Source organism: Euleptes europaea, chromosome 11, assembly GCF_029931775.1.
Source record: "Euleptes europaea isolate rEulEur1 chromosome 11, rEulEur1.hap1, whole genome shotgun sequence".
NCBI classification, from domain to species: domain Eukaryota; kingdom Metazoa; phylum Chordata; class Lepidosauria; order Squamata; family Sphaerodactylidae; genus Euleptes; species Euleptes europaea.
The window spans coordinates 63,374,100-63,401,157 of record NC_079322.1 but is presented as its reverse complement, the minus strand read 5'-3'; the positions used below and the strand labels follow the sequence as shown (position 1 = coordinate 63,401,157).

Here is a 27,058-nt window from a genome sequence, read left to right as displayed (position 1 = left end):
CCCTCATCCAGATCATTTATTTGCCGATTACACCAAATTGGGAGGAGTAGCGAACCCCCCAGAAGATAAAGATATAATTCAGCAAGATCTGAACACACTGGAAAAGTGGGCAGATGTAAACAAGATGCAATTCAACAAAAACAAGTGCAGGGTTCTACATCTGAGAAGCACACATACTGGATGGGGGGGAATACACTTCCATGTAACACGGTGTGAACAAGATCTGAAGGTAAGACTGTAAGTTGAATAGGAGCAGTCATTGGGATGCAATGGCAAAAAGGGCTAATGCGGACTTGGGGTTAATCAACAGGGGCGTAACATCCAAATCGCAAGATGTCATCATCCCGCTCTATACCACATTGGTCTGGCTGCATCTGGAGCTCTGTGTGCAGTTCTGGAGCCCTCACTTTAAAAAGGATGTGGACGGAATGGAGCTTCCACGGAAGAGTGGGGACTACAACTGGGCAACCCTCAGGTCCTAGGCTCACACTTTGATTCTAATAAGTGATAGCTAGATGGGACCTTTCCTCTACTGGCAACAGGCCTGCTATCCCATCAGTACTACCCTTTCTGGTTTGCCCTTGTGAAGGTCAGAGACAGTTAGAGAGAACTGCAGGTTTGTCAGTGATGGATAGAGTTGCCAGCCTCCCGGTGGTGGCTGGAGATCTCCTGCTGTTACAACTGATCTCCAGGCGAAAGAGATCAGTTCCCCTGGAGAAAATGGCTGCTTTGGCAATTGGACTCTGTGGCATTAAAGTCCCTCCCCTCTCCAAACCCCGCCCTCCGCAGGCCCCACCCCCAACCCAACCCAGAGCTGGCAACCGTAGTGATGGATTTATTTCCTCAGAAGCCATCAAATTCCTACTCCAATGCCCTAGTACTGACAGGGCTCTTTAGAGCTCAGCGTTCCATGTTTGGATGTCTTCGTGTGTTGTGCCGCTGTGTTGTAGCTTCGACTTTGATGCATGGTGACATCATTTGTGATGCAAGCAGGCAGGATTCCCCTTTCTTTCCGCTTGCTTTTTATTGTTAACGTTTGCTGCAGAAAGACCGTCTTATGCCTCGGTTCTCATTTGATTACGCTGAGAATGTGCATGCGGAGCAACAAATGAAGCAGAGCACTATAAGTATACCCCCAAGTAGTTTATTATAAATATGAGCAGAGTGGAGATGTTGATTGCCTTTGATTATTTTTAATGAAGGATATTATAAATATGACTGGCTTTATGGAAACCTAACAAACGTGCTTTCTTTCCCACTAACGGGCAGCACTTATTTTGCCAATTACCGTCATTAGATTAAAATTTCCTCGCAGGCATGCTAATGCGCACGCGCGCACACACATGCCTGCCATCATCATGAAATCCTGTTCTTATTGAGCCCGTCTATTTGGGAAAATGATTTAGAGTGTACAAATTGTCTCTATTGGATATAAAATCCAAAGAGAGCGGCTTCCCTTATTAAAGCCGTTCTTTTTGCCGGCTGTGTGAACTGTGTCCCCAGCAGATGACAAAGTGAAGGAGTTCTTCCAGTTATCGGGTTCGCTTCTGTTATGATTTCTTAATATTTATTGCCATTTTGGCATTTTCAAATAACTTGATCTTTCATAGGAATTAGCTGTTTAATAAAGTCAGAAGAGAAGGTCAGTAATATGCCTCTGTCAATGCAGAATGTTTGTTGGCTTTTTCTAAATGAAAATTGATATCTATTTATCTTTGGTTAAAGGTCGGGGCTTGAATGGCTGGCATACAAATTTAGGGGTTATTGCTGAAGTTCTAATATTACTAGGGTTTTGCAGTTCACATATATTAAAGCTTCATTTCTCCAGCCAGTTCTGTACTCACGAAGGCCTCTTTGTGCAATTTCGAACACACAAGCAATGTATAGGAAATAGCATGCATATTAGAAATTATGGTATTCAAATTGATTGCTTTTGTTGGTTATGGTTGCCAGTGTAGGCACAGTAATCATGATGTATGTGTAAGAGCCAGTGTGGTGCAGTGGTTAAGAGAGGCGGACTAATCTGGAGAACCGGGTTTTATTCCCCACTCCTCCACAAGAAGCCAGCTGGGTAACCTTGGGCTAGTCACAGTTATCTTTGAACTCTCTCAGCCCCACCTACCTTACGAGGTATCTGTTGTGTGTGGGGGGTGGGAGGGAAGGAGACTGTAAGCCGGTTTGATACTCCTTAAAAGGTAGAGAAAGTCGCCATATAAAAACCAACTCTTCTTCTTCCTTCTCCTCTTCCTCTTCCTCCATCTCCACAATTTGCCCCCTTACTTTTATAGTTTAACCATGATTTAGCAGTACCATTCATCATTACTAACCATATCTCTGCTATTAACTAGAGTTTGAATCCAGGTCTTGAAGCTGGTTTGCAACCTTCCTTAGAAGAAAATGTGATTAACGTGTGTGTGTGTGTGTAAAGTGCCGTCAAGTCGCAGCCGACTTATGGCGACCCCTTTTGGGGTTTTAAACCATGGTTAATGTCATGCATGAAGCCAACCAAGGAAGAATCCCACTGCATGGCCCTAATAGATAAGGAACTCAATTCTGGTTTCTCCTGATGGCCAGATCCTGAATAGCTTCTGGCTCTTTAAACAGGTTCTTCATGGCAGAATTTCAGATATTCCTGAAATTCAGCCGCCTATCAGCCTCCTCTGGGGATGTGATTTCTGTGGGAGGAATGTGGGAGGAACATCAGATGCAGGGGACGCTCCTGCCTGAAGCTAACCCATCATCCCAGTGAGTGAGTAAAAAGGATAGAGAGGCCATTTTATCACTGAATAGTTTGCGGACATAGAGGACATGTCCTTTGCTGGGGATCACGTGCGATGGCCCAAATTCTTTCAACCGCTTCAGCAAATAGGCATCCCAAATACTTCGAGTAATTACGTTGATTGCACATGCAGCTGCAGTAATTTCATTCTCAAACGACCAGTTCAGGTTTCTAACTGGTCATTTCCTCATGCAATTATTGTGATTGTAAGTGCACAATTTTGGAGGTGTGGATCTCCAATATAGAAAGATCTTAAAATCATATCTTTTTTAGTACTATTGAAAAGGCTGTAATTAAAAAGGAATGAACTTAGTCATGATCCATGTGACACTACAATGCATGGTTTTTACCACCCCCAAATAGGGTTTTTCTGTGCATAATGGACTCTAATGAAGCGTATCAGACAATAGTATTTGTATCTGATGAACAATTCACTAAATGAGAGCAGATTCTCTGCAGTGGCACGTCATTGGGAAGAACAGCAGGAATAAAATGGGCTGGTCGTCCTCAACCTTTCCCTGCTGCCATTGCTCTGTTATATATGGCATTGCTATCCTTTCCCCATTTTTTTTTAAAAACAGAAAGTTTAAAGTCTGCTGATTGGAAGATGAGAACCTGATGGTGATACTTCTCTTAGTGATGGGTCCTCTTAAAGTATGGTAACTTGAACACCACCCACAAAACTCCAGGGCTCATTTTGCAGCTCATTTTGTCAATTTTTTTTTTTTGAGTCCTGGTCTTGTTCTAGGGTTGCCAGGTCCTACCTCTCCTCTGGCGGGAGACTTTTAAGGCACAGCTCGGGATCGCGCGGCAACGCATGGACGCACCGACGCGAGGTGGGACTTCCAGTTGTAAACTGGAAGTGACTGCAGCGGCGTGTACGCGCATGCACGTTTGCCCGCCGACCTCCAGGACTTCAATGCCATAGAGTCCAATGGCCAAAGCGGCCATTTTCTCCAGGTGAACTGCTCTCTATCGGCTAGAGATCAGTTGTGATAGCGGGAGATCTCCAGCTACTACCTGGAGGTTGGCAACCCTAGTCCTGAAGAGGATATTCCTTTCCATGTTCAGCTTTTGTTTCTGTTGTGGATGAGAAGAAGACTTTAACACAAGTATTCAGAATTTTAGTTTGAGGAAATTGAGCTCTTAACAACATTTCCACAAATTGCTCACAGGTAACAATAACATTTCTTGTAGAATCATCTGTATCCGAACAACTTCTGACAACAAAACTCTCACATTGGCTTCAGAAGTAGGTCCCACTGAGATGAGTGTAGGTTTTTAAGGCTCTAGAAGTAATGTTGTTTGTTTACAGACTTGGGAAGAGTCTGTCCTACTGGGTTATATTTTCAGAGATTTTACCACTAGAAGTGCTTCCTGCATATGCATTTAATCAACCAAAACTGAAGGATCCTGAGGAACATTTCATTTATTTGAGCTATTGAAAGTCCAGTCTTTTGACAACAAATGATAATGCCTTAAGTACTTGGGGGGGGGGAATAAAAGAAAAAACGGGGGGGGGGAGCTGAGAATTATCAAGTGTTCAGCAATCAATACATTAGTCTCACCTGTGTTAGCAAGTAACGTTCTGGTCTCTAGGAAGTCCCAGCAGACAAAGCAAGTACAAAATTAATTAGACACAGAGCTGTGAAGAACATTAATTGCAGCCATGTATCACCTTTTATTGTCCTCAAGCACTCGTGTGCAAAGAAGATGGGAACTTGGACAGGATCCAGCTTGGCCTCCATGCAGACACAGTGAGATAATAATCGGTTAATGGATGAACACTGTGCAGAGCTCCTTTCTAGCATTAGCCACTGTGGTTGTTCAAGTGGAGTAGGCTCTTTGGCTCCCTGTGGACTCCCATTTTTCACAAATGATTGGCATCTGAATAGCAACATTATTTGCACATACGGCTTGGCTGAAAGCTTACACTAATTAATTTTTATTTTAACTTGGAAGCAAGTTCCCCCTTTTAGGAACAGCGTTGTGGTAGATCAGGGATGGGCGCTGGGAGTAGAGAGCCTTTCGAGTTCATCCCAGTGCTGTACTTGTTTATTTTATTATTGCCTTTGTTCCATCATGGATCCCAAGGCAGTGCCTGTATATGGTTCCCCGAGAGTCTTCCATCCAGGCTCTGACAAGACCCGAGATCTGCTTAGCTTAAGTGAAGTTACTATATCATATGATCGCATGCTCCCATAATGATTTAATCTATTTATAGATTTCATGAGTTCATTGTAGGGTTTCCAAAAATGTATGTCCTTTCTAGTAAAGGTATATAATTCATAGTAATATGTCCTGCTGTCATGGCAATATGTTTATTTGCTGAAAGATAGAGAAATACATTTCATTTAATAAAGTAGTCTTTTAAACTATCAAAAAATTTTATCGTTTAAAACACTGACAAGCTCACAATTTGTCTAACCCCCCCTTTTTTGCCGTCAAGTCACATCTGATTAAGGCGACCCCTGGTGAGGATTTCTAGGCAAGAGATGTTCAGAGGTGGTTTGCCATTGCCTGCCTCTACATCCCGACCTGGTATTCCTTGGAGGTCTCCCATCCAAATACTTACCAAGGTTGACCCTTCTGAGCTTCTGAGACCTGATGAGAGCGGGCTAGCCTGAGCTATCCAGGTCAAGGCTAACCCACATCCATGTCATTATATATTGGTCCTGTGACTGAACAAAAAAGCATGTTAATGTGCTCTGTGGTCAGTTTTGTGCAGAGATGATTAACAGTAAGGTCAGCATTGGGAAAACTCACATTCCACACTCACACTGGATCTGGAACCCTTTGCCCGTTTTCCAAGCCTTGGAAAATGTTTAATATACAAATGGTAAACTACTCTTTTATCAGTTAAATGTTTTACACCACTGCTATGAATGATACCCAGTTCTGGTTTACAATTTAAAACCTCCTTCACAGGGTTGTTGTGAGGATAGAGTGCTGGAGGGCAGAAACATCTATGCCACCCTGAATTAGAGGAGAGGAGAACCACGTGCACCTACTCTGAGCTTGAGAGGAAGGTTTAGCTAAGAATGCACTAACATGATTGTAAAAATAAATAAAAGTTGGAAGGTCTTATTGACCGTCAACTCCAGCCCCTTGCTTAGTGTAGGAAATACTGACAGATGGCTGTCCAGCCGTGATCCTCACTGGAGGATCATGGAGTGCTCCCCCCACCCCGATATTTAGTTCCATTTTTTTAGTATTACCCTCCTGAAACTTAAGCTCTGTGGTGCAGAGTGGTAAGCTGCAGTACTGCAGTCCAAGCTCTGCTCACAACCTGAGTTTGATCCCGACGGAAGTTGGTTTCAGGTAGACGCCGGCCCAAGGTTGACTCATGCTTCCATCCTTCCGAGGTTGGTAAAATGAGTACCCAGCTTGCTGGAGGTAAAGGGAAGATGACTGGGGAAGGCACTGGCAAACCACCCCATAAACAACGTCTGCCTAGTAAACGTCAGGATGTGACGTCACCCCATGGGTCAGGAATGACCCAGTGCTTGCACAGTGGATTTTTACCTTTAACGTAAGCTCACTGAAGATAGTCTTGCCCTCTTCCATGTGATAGACCTTACATAACTACACACAATTAGGTCTTTCCTCAGCCTTCTCTTCTCCAGGCTAAACACATCCGACTCTCACCACTTGTTTGTAACAGTGTTCCCCCCCAAAAATATGGTCACATTTCAGATTGTTAGTCACTTTTCCAAAGTTTTCGACATTGCTTTTGTTTGTCGAATGCTGCATTGACTAAGTTACAAAGACAACTTACCTGCAAAGGGACCATACAGATGTACTCAGCATCTGGCCTGCTTTGCTATGTAGAATTTAAGATCTGGAAATAACTCTTGTGAAGGGCAGAAGGGAAGGGGGAATAGGTGCAGTGAACCTCATATGTCTTCTCAGTGTTCACGCATGTCTTATTTTCTCATAGTTTTACATATTTTCTCTCTGTGCATTAATACGTATGCAGCAGCTCAACCAAGCCACTGGAGTTTGCCATATGTTTCAGCAACTTATTATAAATAAAACATTGCTTGGTGGGTTTTTTTAAAATATACTTTAAATTCAGTATTTGCAAACAGCAGGGAGATATAAAGCATTGCTATAATTATTATGATAGTACAAATGTTTCCTGCCAGTTGGAGTCAGACTTATGAATAATAAACTCAGTTATTTGGTCAAAAAAGAACGTTAAAAGGCAGGAAACCCATTGGGATGCAAATGGTCTGCGTACACAGTTTATGAAAACTTTCTAAAGAATGACCAAGTCTATCCACTGCATGGAGCAAGTTGATCTTTGATAAAAAAAATTACAGGGAAAGGAAAATGTGGGATACATGCTAGTCATATACACATGAACACATGAAGCTGCCTTATACTGAATCAGACCCTTGGTCCATCAAAGTCAGTATTGTCTATCAGACCGGCAGTGGCTCTCCAGGGTCTCAGGTAGAGGTCTTTCACATCACCTACTTGCCTGGTCCCTTTAACTGGAAATGTTGGGGATTGAACCTGGGACCTTCTGCATGCCAAGCAGATGCTCTGCCACTGAGCCACAGTCCCTCCTCAAGTAGATATCAGATACAAGACAGACAGGTAGCTTGATGGTGCACAGTGTTTGGCCCCCTCCAGTGATGAGCTGCTGACAGTACAACATCCGGGGCCTCTGTTAGGGAGTGGCACAAGGACTACATTTGGGAATCACTGCCAGGATGGGAGGAATGCTAGGCTGGTGCCGCTAGCATCCTGGCTCAAACGGCTGATCCTTACTTTTATGATACTGTTTATATGGCCAGTTCGGCCCTGAACAATGTCACACTGAGATCAAAATAAAGAAAAGGAAAAAAAGCAACTATCTAAATAGCCCATAAGAAAATTAGTATTTTTAATCTTGATTGACTGGGAAAGGAATTTGGCGACTGCCAATGTAGTATTAAAATCCACCCCTGCTAAAAGAACCCTCATATTATCCAGTTTAGAGACAGATTCTCAGATAAAAGGCTTCATCCATCTGTCTCTAGCTTCGTTGAGCAAGTCGCAGCTAAACAAGGAATGCTGAACAGTGTCTATTTGGACAGAACCACATTGACATACTCTCTCACAGTACGGTACCCTATTTAAACGACCCATCAAACTGCTGGCCCAATGCCTGAACCGCATAGTAACCAAAAATGTATGTATAACATGAACCATGTTTGGGAGAAAGTTGCAGCCATTATTATGAGTTGTGAAGGACATAGCCTTGTTTATTCAGGAGAAGAGAACAGAATGCCAAAAATCTAATTCTTGTTTTTTCTTTTCTTCTGTTCTTTTTAGATATAAAGCATTTTGATAACAATGAGAACTGATGTACATGTGGGTTATTATATCCCCGTTTGCTTCATTTTTTCTCATTAATGTCTCTCTGGAGGCAAGCTGGCATAACCTTCATTCCTTTGAGAAAGGCCAGATTATCTGTAATCTAATTTAAGTTTCTGCTCCAGGATAACTAGTTTAGATTCAAAAATAAAGTGGAACTTTTGGCATTAATGCTGGGGATTGGTTTGCCTTAGCCCCCATTGGAGAAAAGAAAGGCACGAGGCTTAAGTGAGTACTCATATTTGGAAGCAGGTGCGATTGTGCCACATATAATTGGGCCATGTCTTTTCCATGTGATTTGTAAAATTATCTGCATACCAACAACCCTGAGAAGGTATAAAGATTTTGTTGCTCTCAGCTTCATATTGCACTAAAGGACTTAAATGTACTTTCTCATTTTAGCAGCTCCCAGGATATTTTATATATAAAATGAAAACCTGTTCAGCTGCTGGAGTAGCACAAACTTTATCAACTCTATGAATTTCAAAGATGCAAAATCTGGAGGTAGAAGAAGAGGTTGATGCGCTGCTTATAAAATACCTTGGGTGCCCTGGTAACAAGGAAGGAATCCTGAGTCAAGGGACTGCTTTGTGCTGCAGTAAGATTAGGACACCAATATTTGTGTACCTTCTTCTTTGGGTTGTTGACATCCAAGCAGTTTTCTGCCTTTTGCTCAGGAGGGTCAGATTGTGAAGAAATACTTTCTTGTGAAGTCTCACAGACTTGAGTTTTCAAGTCTCACAGACTTGAGTTTTTGTTGCCATCTTCTGGGCATGGAGTAGAGGTCACTGGGGGTGTTTGGGGGAGGTAGTTGTGAATTTCCTGCATTATGCAGGAGGTTGGACTAGATGACCCTGGTGGTCCTTTCCAACTCTATGATTCTATTCTATGAGTCTCTTGCACACTGTGGTATAGTGTTTAAGAGTGGTGCTTTGGAGCGGTGGACTCTAGTCTGGAGAACCGGGTTACAAGTGGATGAGACCTTAAAAAATTGCTGCAAGTACAAGGTTTAGTCTAATGAAACTGCCAACTTTTAGTTGAAAAGGAGAAGCCAGAACTTTACTTCACATCTGCTGTGTTCTGTTTACTCAACACTGACTTGATTTTTTAATCAAACAGTAAAGTTGAGGGTTTGGTGGCTTTTTGTGATTGGTGTAAAACTTTTCAAGAGGCAATTGCTTGTTGCTTAGAGTTTGTAGTCTTTGATAATTTTGATGGGCTTTTGTTTATAAAAATGTTAACTTATTTGTAATGATGGCTTTAGTGATGGTGTTATGTTTCTTGTTAGAGATCCAAAAATATTGGTGGTGTGTATGTGGGGGGTGGGGTGTCATTCGCGTGTTTTTGAACTGAACTGGTGTCTTTTAGGAAGTCATAAACATCTGAGCACAGGAAACTTAACTGCATTTTTAAATCATTTCTGCAGGCACAGAAGGCCTAGGATTTAGCATCACTTCCAGAGATGTTCCTATTGGCGGCTCTGCACCGATTTACGTGAAAAACATCCTTCCAAGAGGTGCAGCTATTCAAGATGGGAGATTAAAGGCTGGCGACCGGCTCACTGAGGTGATGAAATGTTCCAGAGCTGTTGGGAGTCCTTCAGATTTTTTTCAGTAAAAAGCTCGCTTATATGAGGGTGATGTAGCATCCAAATGACTCTTCCTCTCCCATTGTCCTCCGATCTCTGTGCTCTGTGAATTGTGGAATTAATAACACTGCTGTTATGAGTAGCAGTTTCATTTTCTATGTAAACAAAAAAGGTCTCATTTAAAAATAATAATTAAAAAATACATTACATAAAGAAAAATTGGTTGTGGTACTATTATATTAAGACTCTTTAATACCGGTACTCCTAATTTTTGGTGTTCAGTTCAGTTTCTTGATGCTAGTACATTTCAACGATTCTTCAAATTAAAAAAAAATTCCTTAAACTTAGAGGAAATAAATCTGTATTTATTTTCCTATACACGGCATAAGTGAACATAGCTTTATAGATCCTAGTATGCAAATGTATCATCTTATATGACTGGTATAAATCATGCATATAGGTTATGCATTGAAGTTAGAAGTGGGTTATAAATGTGACTTTAAAAGGTTTTGGAGCGGTAGAGTCTGATCTGGAGACCAGGTGGAGACACCTACCTCACAGGGTGTCTGTTGAGGGGAAGGGAAGGTGATTGTAAGCCTGTTTGAGTCTCCCTTAAGTGGGAGAGAAAGTCGGCATATAAAAACCAACTCTTCTTCTTCTTCGTCGTTGTCTACCGGGAATGGGAATAATATTGATATAGTTCACCTCTTATAACTCTGTGGCCCTCACCTGGTTGGCCCAGGCTAGTCTGATCTCATCAGATCTCAGAGAGGAATGAGGTCAGCTCTTCTGCATTCACGGTCATGTGGGCTGGGGATCAGCCTTTCTGGTTTGCCACATTTGTTCCAGTGAACAGTGGAGACCCCTATGGAGCAAGATGGGGATATGAGGGAATCTCATTTAGTGGGTAGGTTTAAAAGGTAGCCACGTTGGTCTGCAGTAGAACAGGTAGATTCGAGTCCAGTAGCACTTTAGAGACCAACCAGATTTTGGGTGAATCAGGTTTTGAGAGTCAAAGCTCCCTTTATCTGGTATCTGACGAAGGGAGCTATGACTCTTGAAAGTTTATACCCCCCAAATCATGTTGATCTCTAAGGGGATACTGGACTTGAATCTAGATGTTCACTGAATGGGATGACAGTTCTACTAAAAGCCTGTTAAAACCCCAGTGAAGCAGGCAGGGCTGACAGATTTAGAATGATTTCCACAGTGTCACAGCTCTGTTACCTCTTCAAAGTACACTGTAGGCCTGATTAACTTTTAATGCATTCTGCATTTTTGTTTTAGCCCTTCTAATACTCATGTGCAATGTTGGATATTGTCTTTGTCTTTACTGAAGGGAAGATTGTTTTTCCACTATTTCCACCTAAGGTTAGAAGCAAGCTTAGTCTGACAGGGTTGTTTCCATAACTCCTTCTTGTCTGTTTGATTGCTGTTGTAATAGCTTGCTGAGCACCAAAGTCAAGGTGATTGTTCGTATAATTCTCCGGATCTGTTGTTATACTTTTCAGCAGCAACAACAGAAATCTGTGTTTGCCTTCACCCCCCAACCCCCACCCCCATCTGCCAGGGCATCACTTTGTCCTCAGAGTTCTCAGCAATAAATGTCAGCGGCTCTCGGATTTCTTGTCAATTTCTTTAGCATTTTGCACGCATTTCATTATCTTCTGCTGACTTGAATGGCCTCCTGTAACTGTTGTCCCTTTGTACTAACTAACTGACCTGCATTGCTAGCTCTGCCCTGTGGCTGTGTAGGGAAAGACACCCCCCTCCCCACGGTTTCCTTTGACTGTGGTCCATTTCAGCTTCACTGATGCTCCCTAATCTCCCACAGCTGCAAATGAGCCACTGTGTACATTGAATATCACAAGCAAACAAGGACAAATCTCAGGACATGTGGCATTTTCCAGAGATATTTGTGTGTGTGACGGGGGAGAGTTGTATTTTTCTTTCCAAATTAAGATGGCCTCAGTGTGTGATCGTAGCTAGATATGTTCTGTGGCTGCATGTTTATCGATGTATTTATATTCAGCTTCTCAGGCTTTATACCCTCAGGATTCTGAGGTGGTGAACACGTTTAAGTTCTCCGAGGACAATCACATACAATCAGATTTAATCTTAGCAGCATGAAATCTTAGTGGCACAGAGTCACAGAAAACTGCCCTAAATTAAAACCAGCCATTCAGTAATGAGTAGCATAAGCAACAACATAAAAGCAGCACAGCCAAAAGTAGCACTGATTAAAAAATAAGATTAGTAAAAAACTGAAGTAACAGTAAAGTTTTAATCTGGCACCTGAAAGTCATTACATTCAGTGCCAGGCATATGGTTACTGAGAGGGCATTGAAAAAATGAGGGGTCACCCCAGAGAAGGCCCCGTACTTGATGGTAAATGATATCTCCTCTGAATGGGATCAGCCAGGGAAGAATTTCTGTAGGGATTTGGGCAGGCTGTTTTGAGAACACGTAGCCACTGGGATAGTTGTCAGCATTTCAGGGCGTGTTGAAGGAATAAATCTTCCAGTCTGTAGTAAATGTTGACCTCTAAACAACGGCATCCCTCGCTGTAGATGGTGCAATTTAAGATCTTTTCCAATAATCTTTTTATAGGTAAACGGAGTGGATTTAACAGGAAAAACCCAAGAGGAAGTTGTCTCCCTGCTGAGAAGTACCAAGATGGGAGGGACAGTAAGCCTTCTCATTTTCCGCCAAGAAGAAGCATTCCATCCGAGGGAATTGGTGCGTATCAAAAAGAGCGGCTATGACATTTCAATGGATAGGAGCTAATAATATGATATATGGTCAGGACGGGAATGCAGGGAAATAAATATGCCGTTGTATTTCATGTGGATGTTTCTCCCCCCCCCCCCGGGAGGGGTTGAATAATTAATAATACTGTATTTCCACATCAATAATAATTATATTCATAAGAACATAAGAAAGGCCATGCTGGATCAGACCAAGTTCCATCAAGTCCAGAAGTCAGTTCTCACAGTGGCCAACCAGGTGCCTCTGGGAAGCCCACAAACAAGACGACTGCAGCCGCATTATCCTGCCTGTATTCCACAGAACCTAATATAATAGGCATGCTCCTCTGATCCTGGAGAGAAATGATATGCATCATGACTACTATCCATTTTTGCTAGTAGTCATGAATAGCCCTCTCCTACATGAACATGTCCACTCCCCTCTTAAAGCCTTCCAAGTCTATTAAAGCATGTCCCCTATTTAAAGTATGTAATATAAAGAAGGGAGAACCGTGTATGCTGTCCTGAGCACCTGAGAGGGAAGGTGGTATTACAATACGATCTTGCTGCAATTGCCACAACAACTAGGTAGTCCTGAAATTGTTGTTTCCCATATTTGCAGATGGGATAGAGCTGTGGCTGAGAACTTAGAACGATCTTGAATGAGGTGACATTTGAACCAGGGGGTTCCCTGGATCATGCCTCTCATGCTGCACTAGCCCCATGTGTTATTAGGTGATTCAGTGTGGTTACAGTGTCGGAATAAGATTTGGGAGACCGAGGTTCAAATCCCCCAATCCTGGTGATTTTGGGCTGTTTGCTCATTCTCAGCCTCACTTACCTCACGAGGGTATTGTCAGGATAAAATGGAGAAGAGAACCATTTATACTGCCCTTAGCTCCTTGGAGGAAAGGTGGAATAAAAAGGGTACTCCATAGACAAAACTAATGTTTTCAAATCTTGGGCGACAGACAGCAAGTGCAAATTAGGGGCCGTCAGATGGATCTGGCTAAGGCACTTGGAGTCAACTGGATTATCTGTGTGTCTTTTGTGTTCGTAGGTCCCTGTTGGTGAGCTTGCTGTTTGTCACACAACACAGGCCGTATCTTCTTTTTCATCAGAGTGTTTAAAATTAATGCAGGACAGGATGTTCAAAGGCTTTGGTTTGGATAAGAGGAATGTGCAGGGCAGGAACGTTGCTCTTTTAATACAATAGCTTTATCCCCAGGTGGGAAGGACACCCCACCGTTATTAATTTGGAAAGGTAATGTAGAGAACGCTTGTTGTGTCATTTAACTGGGACAAAACAATCATTGTATATAGACTCCTTGTTCCGCGAAGTGGGCACAACAGATAATTGCAAAAGGTAAGATTTTCTGTTAAATGGCAGGGTGAAACAGAAACTTAGGTTGAATAGGTACAGCTGCCTTACTCTGGGTCAGAGCAGCTTGTCCAGTGAAGGCTTCTCTGGCCAGAAGAAGCTCTCCAAGGTCTCTGCTCTGCTGAAATGGAAACCTTTTAAATATAACATCAGCAGGAATTGAGCCTAGGACTACTGGCGTGCAATACACGTGCTCTCCCACCAAACTGTTAGGGGTGTGTTTTGGCAGGAGTTTCCCAGCTTTGTTGAACCTGTGGGCTGTTTCGGAATTTTGAGAGTTTGCAGAGGTACCACAATAAAGTGGTGGTTGGGTGACACTGGAAAGAGAGTAGGGAATTCAACAAAATGTTAAAGAGATTCAAAGCTGCAAGAAGATGCAGGAAGAACATAAGAAAGGCCCTGCTGGATCAAACCAAGGTCCATCAAGTCCAGCAATCTGTTCACACAGTGGCCAACCAGGTGCCTCTAGGAAGCCCACAAACAAGACCACTGCAGCAGCATTATCCTGCCTGCATCCCACAGCACCTAATATAATAGGAATGCTCTTCTGATCCTGGAGATAATAGGTATGCATCTTGACTAGTATGCCTTCTAGGTTCTTCTGCAGCACTTCCTACTCCTACGAAGGGCTGGTTCTTTGTTTTGGGGAAGAAGCAAGTGGGCTCCAGGAAATGTATTGGTGAACACTACTTGTGGAATCACATTGTTAGAGTCTGTGTTCAAGCAAGGTGCTACAGTTGGCTTCAACGTAAACTGCTTACATTATAGAAGGAGCCAGGAAGGGAATGCTTGTATACTGTTCCTGTTTGGCATGATGCATGGAACATATTCTTTTAACATCAACTCTGCAACAATGGATGCTAAAATAATGAATTGCTATTCCCGGAGTTCAAGAACACTCATAATCAGCCTTCTACTTCCTATCTTGCTTCTTGCAGAGGGAGGTGATGAATATCCAGTGTACTCTTCTATGCACGATACAGTGTATTTTGAAATCAGTGCATATGGAGAGGGGGAGTGGCCACAAAAATGCTTGCCCCCACCAGTGCGTGATCACTTGCTCATGAGCCAGGATGATACATGTATAGGAAATGTACAAACCCAGACTCCGTCCATGTGATCAGGAACCTTTGAAAAGGCAACATTGCCAATTTTAGGGAGGGCTTCATGCTTATGAGTGAATGATCCTGTGTTGGTAGGAGCTGGGGACTGAACACTTGGGTCCATTTCCATTCCGCATGTGTTGATTTTAGTGGATGTAGAGTTGTATGTGAATGAATGAATGGTTTTAGTTGCATATAGCCTTAGGCCATTACAAACATGTCAGCAATACCACAAATACATAATAAAAGGAATCACCAGGGTTGATTCAGCTGATCTGGCTGGCTAGACAGGTGTCCCCTACCTCCCTCACAGCTCCATGTGTGTCCCTTCCAAAGCTGCATGCTCAGTGGAAGAGGACGACCATCCCAGATAGAAGGGATGTACTGTTCTTCAGTAGAGTTGTGTGTACAGGGCTTGTGGTGGGTACACATGAACACATGAAGCTGCCTTACTCTGAATCAGACCCTTGGTCCATCAAAGTCAGTATTGTCTACTCTGATCGGCAATGGCTGTCCAGGGTCTCAGGCAGAGGTCTTTCCCACCACCTACTTGCTTAGTCCCTTTAACTGGAGATGTCAGGGACTGAACCGTGGTCCTTCTGCATGCCAAGCAGATGCTCTACCACTGAGCCATGGATAGAGTGTGCAGTGGGAATAGTTGTTTTCTGGTGTTTGTGGGGATGACTGAATAGGATGTTATGCATGTGCAGTGTACATATATGGTATTGATAAGAATAGTATTACTTGAGGTTTTACCTTCTAAACCTGTTGATGGGGCTTTGCTCATTATCTCAGTTTATTTTGTCCCAGGCAGACTTGTGTGTTTGAGGAGCTGTTACTTTGTATTACAGAAGGTTCCAGCTCTAGTTGGCAGCTTCTCCAGTTAAAAGGTGCCAGGTGATGTGATAGACTTCCACCTGAGATTCTGGAGAGCCAATCAGAGTAGACAATACTGATCTTGATAGACCCATGTTCTGACTCAGTATAAGGCCACTTCATGAGTTCATGTGTCCAAGTGCCCTTCAATATGTCTTCTTCCTTTAATCCTGCTACTTACCATTCTCCACGGTTACGGGAACCTCATGGAGTCTTCAATGACAGTAGCAAGGGACTTTTAACACCCTTCTCCCCCCTAAACCCCCCCTCTGTAGGTCTTTGGTCAGTGACAAGGCAGGATCCAGGACTCAGTCCAAGGGAAACATAAGTTGTCTGATCCAGAAGCAGATGTATTATCAACTTTTTTTTTTTACAACAATCCCCCACATTATATACTTTGTAAAATAATCATGCTCCAGAATGAAATGTCAGTGGGATTAGCTTTGGAGCAGTAGCAAGCCCTTGGAGATTGCAGAGCAAGCTGCTGTGTATTTCAAAAGACCATAAAAAGACTATGTAAGAAAAAATAGCAAGGAAACACTGTAATCCATGAAGAACCTCTGGTCTCAACCCACTGTGGAGAATGGTTCTGCAAAAGGCAGCAAAACTCATTCCTCCCCTTATGCCACCTGCTCAGGAAATCTGAGATCAATTTTTTCAGGGTTTGCCCAGGAAGGTCATGTCAAGCACAACATTAATCTAGAGGGACCATTCAAGATGAGCATTTCCTTTCATGGCCTTTTGTATTCACATGTAGATGGGCTCCCAAACAGCAGGGGTCTTGTCAGTCCTAGGGGAAAGTCTGCAATTGGGATGGTAAAAACATACTTTGATACAAGGACTTGGTGGTGACGGAGTCTTTCTGTATTTCAGAGAAGGCAATGTTTTGTCTTACTTCGTCCTATGTAATGAACTAGCTTTGTATCAAAAACAAAAGCGTTGGAAGAGAGACCCTATATAATTTTCCGAGTTTCTCTGACAGGAAAATTCTGTTTCTGAAGAATATACTTAATAAAGGTCTTAGTTTTTATAGATTATCAGGGTCAAGCTTATATCTTTGTGCCAGTCTGGTTGCGTGTTGAGAAGAAATTGGTTAAGAGGGGGTTTCTCAAAGGCCTAAAGCAGGGATCGGCAAACTCATTAGTCAAAAGAGCCAAATATCAAAAGTACAACGATTGAGATTTCTTTTGAGAGCCAAATTTCTTAAACTTAAACTATATAGATAGGTACACTGTTTATTAACTTAATAAACTTTAATTAAAGTTTTAAGTCTTAATTAAACTATAGGTACACTGAAGCCCCGTGGCGCAGAGTGTTAAGCTGCAGTACTGCAGTCAAAAGCTCTGCTCACGACCTGAGTTCGATCTTGACGGAAGTCAGTTTCAGGTAGCCGGCTCAAGGTTGACTCAGCCTTCCATCCTTTCGAGGTCGGTCAAATGAGTACCCAGCTTGCTGGGGGTAAAGGAAAGATGACTGGGGAAGGCACTGGCAAACCACCCCACAAACAAAGTCTGCCTTGGAAACATCAGGGGACCTTTACCTTTTACACTGAATAAAACTTGATATCATACTTAATAGTGATCTTATTTATTGATAAAAATTAAATTGTAAGTCCCTGCCATTTCCCCCTCCCTGTCCGGAGTCCTCATCTGGAGGCCTGGTCTACCGCCATAAAAACCTATTGGTAGACCTGGCCTCCGGCTGAGTCCCATTGGGAGGCCTGGTCTACCCATTGGCTTTCTTGGCAGTAGACCTGGCCTCCGGAGACCCATAGAAGCCAATTGGTAGACCTGGCCTTTGAAGGGGGACTTTTTCCTCTCCTCGGAGTCCAGGTCTACCGCCAAGAAAGCCAGTGGGTAGACATGGCCTCCCAATGAGACTCAGCCGGAGGCCAGGTCTACCAAAGGAAGCCCGCCCCGCCCAACAGCTGATAGGCGGGGGGGCAGGAACCGCCGAGCCGCCCGCCCAGCAATCGCGTGGCTAGAGGGGAGAGGAGGCTTTATTCTCCCAACCATTGAGGGCAAGGGAAAGGGGGACCCGGCCATTCTCCATGGCGGGGGGGGGTGAGACAGTGCGCCTGCTCGCCCGCTCTCTCTTTCTCTCTCAGGCACGCCGGCTCTGCAGCCCGGCTGCCAGCGCAAGCAGGCGCAAGAGCAGGGGCTCCGAACCAAGTTCGGAGAGCCGCACTCAATGGGCCAAAGAGCCGCATGCGGCTCAGGAGCCGCAGTTTGCTGACCCCTGGCCTAAAGGAACAAATAAGAACCTTCTCACATGGAGTTGGCAGGACGAAAATGGTATGGGTGTTTCCTGGTCCACTCGGGGAACATAAAGATTCCATGCTGTAATTGTTCCCCATGCTGGCATTTCCATTTTCTAGGAGGAATGTGTGTGAGGACCTGGGATGCAGTGGCTCCCCACATCATCAACACAATGTGAGAAAGAGGTCTTAGGTGTGTGCTTGTAATGGGCTTTTCTATACAATACGTATAATCCACATAGGAACTAAGACCTTAATTAGAAGGGATGGATAGGCATTGTGTGATAGTAAGTGAGAATTTTAATTTGTCGGTAACGTTTAAATTTGACCTCACTGAGATTTATGTCAATGAAATGCCTATAATTTTGATAGTATTCTGCACATGTTTGAATCCTGATGAACTATTTTTTTAATTAAGAGCTCTATTTAATTAACCTCAATGATAACCTCACATAGGCAAGGCTTAACTTTTCAGGACTATCACGATGTTCAGTGGTCTCTTCCAAGAGAAGTTTGAGCACTTCAAAAAACTAAAATGAGCTTGCTTGGTTTCATATTAACATCTGTATAACAAACACAAAGAGAAAATGGTTATGGAAACTGCCTACAATTCTTACAACCATCCTGAAGCAGCATGTATTTTTCTTCTGGGAAGGAAGATGCAATAAAACAGCAGTCCGCTCACTTACCTTGTCAGTCACTTGTAGCAACAATTACGATAGTGTATCATGAAATAACACTAACCCTAAAACCACATAAAATGTTATTTAGAAGTAAGTTAGAATTAAGGATGTCAGGAATTTAGGTTTTGGCCAAGAGCAGTCATTTGTGTGCCTCCCCAGCTAAAATGAAATGAAATGCTATCCAGAGCTTGGTGGTATAGTTGATTCATACCCACTCTGTTAAAATATATATACAGATGGTGCCAGTCAAAAATCCCTAGGACAGAATGGTCTGTAATCATGGCATGAGTACAGCAAATTCTCTGCTCCATGCTCCTGCAGATCTTTTTGTGCAGGACGTGAGAACAAGATTTGTGTCTTCCCTCTGGTATCGTCTGTAAGTATGGCGACACATATATGTTGTATGGAATGGGATAGTTTACATTCTTTTATAATGGTTGAAAGATATGCACACTGTAGTTTCGCCCATAAACTGTGGGCCCAGGCTGTTGGTTTGATGCCAGAGTTGCTAGGATGTGTTGACCGACACACCCTTCTACAGTGGGATTTTGGTTGCTTCAACTAATGCCATTGCCCATTTCTTATAGTCTTTGGGTTGGATCCCACCATTCTGCTTAGTGAATGCTTGTATCTTCCTCCAGCCCAAGAAACTCTTCTACCAGCAGATGGTCCTCCTCTGACCTAGGAAGGCACCACCATTAACTCATTGGAGTGGTGGGATCCAACTCATTGTGTCAACCTATCATTAGACTAATTGGTTTCAAATGAGCAACAAATTGGAGGAGTTCATCATCATCATCATCACCATTTTTATTACAGCCATTGACCAGCATTAATTGGAGAAGTTAATGTGATGACAAGAATATTTTATTTAAGATGGTGGGACTGGAGGGAAATAATCAGATAGTTTCCAGTATGTGTGATTTGTTTTGCCAACAAAGCAATTCCCCCCCCCCCATTGGTTTTAGAAGGTCGGGGGTTGTTGACTCTGTTTTCTTTGTTAACCAATGAAGTTTTAGGAACTCATTCCCCTAGGACAAGCTTATGGTTGTCTTTGCCTACATGTAGGTGATTAATTAAAATTGCCCATCTCACAGGAGAGCTGCAGTGTTTGGCCTGATGTCTCTGAAGCATGTTAGCATAGTTTGATTGGCAGGAACTGTAAAAATGCATAGTGCTATGTGTATGTCTCTGCAGTGTGTTTAGTATGTAAGAGATGCAATGTTTAAGCAAAGGCACTCTTGATTTGCTGAAAATTCTGCTTAGTTGTCACCAGAGTACTGTGGGGATGTCAATCACTCTGTTATTCTGTACTGAGAGCCAGTATGGTGTATTGATTAAGAGTGGCAGACACTTATCTGGAGAACTGGGTTTGTGTCCTCACTCCTCCATTCAAAGCCAGCTGGCTGACCTTGGGCTAGTCACAGTTCCCTCAGAACTCTTTCACCCTCACCTACCTCCCCAGGTGCCTGTTGTAGGGAGGGAAAAGGAAGGTGATTTTAAGCCGCTTTGAGACCCCTTAAATGTAGAGGGGAAAGTGGGGTATAAAAACCAACTCTTCTACTTCTTAATTCTTGGAAGGACTGTGTGTCAGGACTGGCAGTATCATCTCATCTTAGCCTGGGGGAAGAGAGGGGGGACTAAGGAGTTGTACAGGTTCTTGGGGACGTACTTGAGCTGTTAAACATGCAAGTCATGTGGGAAGGAAATATGGGCAACCAGATGGCAGCTTGATCTGAGAAGTGAGCCGGGCCTGAATGTAATGTTTTCTTTTTGGGCCAAGTAAAATCCTATTTGTCCCTTCTGTCGCTTGATTGCTGAGTACGTGAACCACAGAACCTCCTCCTGTCCTTCTGAAATATTGGTGCCCGAGTACATTTCTGTCTCCGAATCTGCCGCCCTAATGGCACCGAGAGTAAGGTCTGGCTGGCAGAGTCCTTGCTTTTGGGGCATATTTCTGTGTCATCTATTCTGTTAATGACTCTTTGTTTCAATTTAAAGTAGGCTCGAGATGAGTGAATGAGGTTGCTAGTGACATACAAAAGAAAGGCCTGTGTGGAATTACTGCAGAATGGGGGTAGGATAAATGACTGAGAATATCCCTCCCTCCCAAAAATCTCTTCTAGCAGAAACTATAACCTGCTAGAGGTCTGAGTGGGCTGTTTACCCTCATTTTGTTTTCCTTTCTAGTTCTCTCAACTTCTCCCAGCCTTCCAAGGGCAAAGAGCATGCTCAGTCCTCATCAGACCGTTGGAAGAACGACATAATTTTATAAAGTACTATTTAAATATTACAAACCATGATCCATGCCCTGATCATATCCAACGTAGATTACTCTAGTGCACGTGGGGCTGCCTTTGAAAAAGATTTGGAAAATTCAGTTGGTCCAAAATACTGCAGCCAGGTTACTGTCAGGGGTTGCTTACAGGTAGGGTTGCCAGGTGGGTCCCGCCAATCCACCCAGCTGCTCCAGAGCGGTGATCCTGTGTGTGCGCACGACGTGCATGTGATAACGTCACTTCCAGGTTTATCCCAAGAAGTGCTGCAGCTGCTTTAGCACTCAAAACCCCGCCAAAATTTGAGTGCTAAAGCAGCCATGACGATTCAGTTCTTCCAGAAGTAAACCCCGGAAGAGACGCCATTGTGTATGTGCAGCTGCCCCAGCCCCGCCCCCTAAAACCTCCCGCCAACCGAGAGGGGGGATTTGGCACCCCTAGTTACAGGGATTGTATTGCCCCTCTGTTGGAAGACTTATAATGATAATGATAAAAGAGCCTTGGCTACTTACCGTGAAGGCTTCTTCTGCTCAGAGGGACGAAGGGCATCTTCATTATGGGTGTTTCCTTTTCCTCTTATCTCGGGAGGCAGGAACCAAATATTTAAATTTTTCTGACCTCTGAGGGTAAACGCCCCCTTGTGATCAGTTAAAGACTTTCCGAGCCTTATATATTTAAGATAGACTGAAGAAACATGTTAGTTATAATTCTATACAAGAAATAAGTTCCTAATAAACATTAACGATGAACCTTTAGGATAACTATAAGTCATGAACCAACAAACAGCGTTTAACTTGAATTGAACGTCAACTGGAAGTTAGATGTAACCATGATTACCTGTAATTTTATTTTATTTGTTTTATTTATATTTTACTGACGTCTGGGCGGGCAAGATGCCCTTTGTCCCTCTGAGCAGAAGAAGCCTTCACGGTAAGTAGCCAAGGCTCTTTCTCGCTCAGAGGGAGAAGGGCATCTTCATTATGGGACATACAAGAGCTGTCCCCCGCCCTTGGGAGGGTTAGACGTCCTGAAGTATACTTTGCAGTACTCGTCTGCCTAAGGCGGCATCTGCTGACAAGTATAGATCTAATTTGTAGTGTCTCACAAATGTGGACACCGAGGACCAAGTTGCAGCCTTACATATCTCTTCCATAAAGCACGGCAGTCGAAGGCTGCTGAAGTAGCCGCACTTCTTCCCAAGTGGGCAGTAACGCCCGCAGGAGCAGGTAGGTTACTTATTCTATAAACCTGTGTTATGTATAAGGTGATGGTCCTACTAATGGATGCCTTGGACATATGCTTGCCCTTGTCAGGTGGTGAGATATGAACGAATAAGGAGTCAGAGTTCCTAATAATTTTAGTAAGATAAATGTAAACAGGTAGTGCCCTTGTTAGGTCTAGCTAGTGCCAGGCCTTCTCCTTAGGATTCTTGGGGTTAGTGCAGAAGATGAAAGCACTATGTCCTGCTCCCTGTGAAACTTGCAGCTACATTTTGTCCTATCTCAGTGATTGGTTCGAATGGTAGTTGTGTGAGTGCTGTCAAAGCTGTGTGCAGGCTCTAGTTGTGAACCTGTGTCTAACAGGAGGAGCTAAATAACTGACGCCCCTTAAAAAGGCTTTTATGTGATGGTGTTTGGTTAAGCGGTATCCAGATACCTTGGGTACTATGGTAGCTATAGATGCCAGTTGCCTTTGTAGAGTGCAGGTAGCTAGCCCTAAGCTCTGTCCCTCCTGATGGCTTCCTTGTTGTCAATATGGTAGTGACGGCCACCGGGCTATAACCTAGGGCTATAAGTCATCTCCTTTCAGTGCCCATGCGGTCAGTTTGTACCACCCTGGATTGGGATGGCATATTGGGTCTTGTAGAGGGAGATCTTGTCTGTCTGGAAGTCTCCAATGGTTCTGTATGGACATCTGAATTATAGATGGGAACCACGGTCGTCGCAGCCAATATGGAGCTATGAATCTGACTGATGCTTTTTGAAGTCGTACCTTTCTCAATACCCTTGGAGGGAGGGGGGGAACCCGTACAGTAGGTCGTGTGGCCCTGGTGACATTAAGAGGTCCATTTGTTCCACCCCCTGTTGACGGTACATGGAATAGTACCTTGGCAGCTGGTGGATGATGCTGGATGCAAACAGATGAATCTGTGGCGTGCCGAATCTCTGAGTAATAAGTTGAAAGACCTCTGGATGTAGAGACCATTCTGCCTCGCTGATGTCCTGTCTGCTGAGCCAGTCTGCTTGTATGTTGACTGTGCCCTGAATATGTTCTGCTGATTTTGATGAGAGGTTGGACTCGGCCCAAGGAAAAATGTAGTCGCTTCTGAGGATCATCCTGATTTCTAGGGCACTGATGTGAAGATTCTGTTCTTGATGGTCCATGTTGCTTGAGCCATTGTCCCTTGAGCGTGGCTTCCCAACCTGATAGACACGCGTCCGTGAAGATTTGAATTGGTGTTGGACGGAGATACCAACTTCCTTTCGTCAAATTCTGAGACTGAAACCATCATACTAGTCTTGATCTGACTTCCTCGGTCAGGATGAGATTTCTGTCACTTCTTCCTTGGTATGTCTCTTTGGTATGGCCTTAAGAACCATTGAAGAGGTCTTGCTCGTAAGCGTGCCCCTTGAACTGCGGGAATGCATGCAGACATGTGACCCTTCAGTTTGGTCAGGGACATTAGAGAAGGCGACCGGGAATTAATCGCTTTCTTTGCTAGAGATGAAATGTTGTGGATTTTTGTCCACTGGAAGGTATAAGGAGTTTGTCAGTGTGTCTATGTCCATCCCCCATCTCTCTCAATCGTTGGGATGGAACTAAGTGGGTCTTTCTGAAGTTGATTATGACCCGTGTTCTGTTAACCTCTTCAGAACTCTCTCTGAATGATCTATGCTCTGCTAGTTTGAGCTTGCGCAAATCAGAATGTCGTCTGAGAAGGGTGATTCTCACGCCCTCCTTGCGCAGAGATGTGACTGGTGTGTCCAGAACTTTGGTGAATACTCGAGGAGGGGCGATGATAACCCGAATCGTAAGGCCCTGAATTGGAAGAGGTGTCCCTTGTACGGAACCGAAGGAAACAACAATGTGCCGGGTGTATTAGAATGTAAGAAAATGCTTTTCCCTGAGGACCTGTGTGACTGACTTTAGTGTCTCCATCCTGAAGCGCTTTAATGGGATAATCTGTTCAGAAACTTGAGGTCTAGGATGGCTTTCCATCCGCCGCCTTTGTTGGGAACAGTAAAGAATACTGAATAGACTCCCAATGTATGCTCTAATGGTGAGACTGGCTCCATCGCCTTGATGTCTAAGAGGCCTCTGAAGTTCTATGGATTTTTTTTTTTTTGGGGGGGGGGAATGTTGGAGATATTACTAGTCGATGTGAAGGAGTGTAAGAAAAACTCTATCTGATAGCCTTGTGAGATAATGTTTGTGACCCAGAGGCCTGGTTGGGAGGTGACCACTGACGGTGTAATAGGCTGAGCCTGCCTTCCACTGACTGGTGGCTGGCGTCACTGTTTGGTTGGGCGGTCGGGTTTATCCCCTTTATTGCCCTGGAAGGTGGAGGATTTTGGAGATTTATTGAATCGTCCTCCTTTACTAAAGGAGCTGCGATTCTGGTTCCGGTGGTTTCTGGGTTGATCAGGTCTGTATCTTTGAAGTATGTGGTATGCACGAAAGGACATAGGGGGAGTGATCCCTTGGATTCCTTGCGTAGAAACTTGTCTTTGGTCTCCACTGATATGGGGACCAAATTGTCTCCAAGCAAGGTCTTTCCCTGATACAGGAAGCCCATAATAACCAATTTTGATCTATATACTCCGCTTGCCAGGGGCGTACCCAGAGAGCCTTTCTGGCAGCTGAGGCTGTGGCTAGTGTTCTAGCTGCATATGACATGTTATCTAAGGAGGAATCAGCTAGAAAGAATACCACTCTCGAAAACATGGATGACATGGTATCTAAGGTAGAATCAGCTGGAAGGATACCACTCTCAAAAAAAAAACATGGATGCCCTTCTGGCATCTGATGCTGCGGCTAGTGTCCTAGCTGCATATGGCATGGTATCGAAGTTCGAATCAGTTAGAAAGAATACCACTCTAAAAAAAAAAAAGGGTACTCCTGTAAAGGCGTTTCTTTCTTCCTGTGGAAAAAGTTGATATAACTTCCTAGTCCAAATTATTGCCGCTCTGTATACTAGGGCAGATGTGATAGAAGCGCTTGATAGTGAGTGCAAGGCCTCTGAGCATTTATGCCTGCTAACTCTGCCTTCCTATCTGTAGGGTCCTTAATCATGGCAAGGCCATGTAACAAGGTTGAAGGAGTGAAGGCAGTGACAGGTGATTCTACTGAAGGCACTTTTAGAATTTTAGAAGCACCGATAAACCAAATATAAAGGCTTCCTAGAGGCTGTGGAGCATTGTATGGGTGCCATTGGTTTCTTCCGCTCTGCTTTCAACAGAGTTAGAAATAATCAAGCGCTGGCACAAACCTATCTGGAGTCTTTTCTCCCACTCTGAGTCCTCTGAGAGATCAAGAGTAGCTAGGTTTTTATGCCAATGCAGAAGGAAATCTTCTGCGTTAAATACTATAGACAGTCTGGGTACCAATTGGTAATTTTGGGACCGTGAATTAGCTTTCAGCGCTGCTTAGGCTGGCCAGCACGTACTCTCTTGGTACTACTTGGACTGGTGATTGGCTCACCAGGATCTCAGGCAGAGGTCTTCCACATCACCTACTACCAGAATTGGCCCTCTGCATGCCAATCCGACGCTCTGCCACTGAGCCACAGCCGTTCCCCTGCTTTGGCTGATATTCTGCCCTTTTAGCAATCAGATTACTGTTTGTGGTGCTGGAGGGTGTGATCCCTACGATCCCTGTATGGATGGGGCAGGATAAGGAGGTTGTACTGCCCTTAAGCCATCTGAGAAGGCGTTTTTAATCAGGGCGGAGAGCTCTGCTCTTACAGGAGTAAAACAGGCTGCATCTATGAGGGGGGGGGGCGAAGTCACCTTACCGGCAGTCGATGTCTCCGTTGATGCTTCCCGTCCTTGAATAATAATAGGCGAGCCGCCTGAGGACGGAGCATTGCGAGGCAAAAAGGCGAGCCGCCAGCCTCCTTCATTTTCCCCGTTTGTGCAGTGTGGGAGAAGTGGCTATAGCCGCTGTGTTCTCCTGGCTGCTTCCCGCTGCTTCCCGTCCTTGAATAACAATAGGCGAGCCGCCTAAGGACGGAGCACGGCGGGCGAGGCAAAAAGGCGAGCCGCCAACCTCCTTCATTTCCCCCGTTCATGCTGTGTGGGAGGAGCGGCTACCGCCGCTGTTTTCTCCCGGCCGCTTTCTGTTGCGATCTGGCAGTCGCGTCTTTCAGGCGCGGCAGAGCAGCGTGCGTTTTGCAGCAGGCATTTGGCGCGCTTGTTAGCGGTCGAGCCAAGCCGTTTGTACTTGCCTGCGCCGTTCTTGCCGCTTTTGCCTTTCCCTTTTGAGTTTTGGTCCTCAGGTCACCAGAGTGACTGTCCGAGGGTTCATCTAATTGTAGTGGTAAGGCCACTAGCAGGCTAGGGTCTAAATTGGCAGGTGCTATATAGCTGTCCTGATGCCAATCCGCCATTTTTTTTTTTTTTTTTTTTGGCGGGAAAAGACCCTTCTGAGGAGAATAGGCAGAAAATTAAGACAGTAAATAGAATTGAGTAGTAGATTAGTTAGGTTAAGTTTAGGTTTGTTAAAATAAGAATATTTTTAGGTCTAATAAGTAAGGTTAAGGTTTCTCTATTATTTCTGTAGCAGAGAGCTGCTAGAAGGCTGCTCTCCCGTTCAAGGCAGGAAATAGAACTGATCACAAGGGGGCGTTTACCCTCAGAGGTCAGAAAAATTTAAATATTTGGTTCCTGCCTCCCGAGATAAGAGGAAAAGGAAACACCCATAATGAAGATGCCCTTCTCCCTCTGAGCGAGAAAATAGGATTTTGGAGAATGTACCTCCCCTTAGGGGAGAGGATACACCT

At 44.0% G+C, this 27,058-nt stretch overlaps 1 protein-coding gene across 4 annotated transcripts in view; it reads left to right on the top strand.

Annotated features, from left to right (window-relative positions):
• PARD3 (par-3 family cell polarity regulator) overlaps nucleotides 1-27,058 on the top strand; it is a 671,910-nt gene that overhangs the window by 380,836 nt on the left and 264,016 nt on the right. For all 4 annotated transcript variants that reach the window (XM_056857249.1, XM_056857250.1, XM_056857248.1 and 1 more), the window contains 2 exons: nucleotides 9,573-9,712; nucleotides 12,345-12,473. In XM_056857249.1, coding sequence (XP_056713227.1) covers nucleotides 9,573-9,712; nucleotides 12,345-12,473 — 269 coding nt within the window. The remainder of the gene's footprint in view (nucleotides 1-9,572; nucleotides 9,713-12,344; nucleotides 12,474-27,058) is intronic.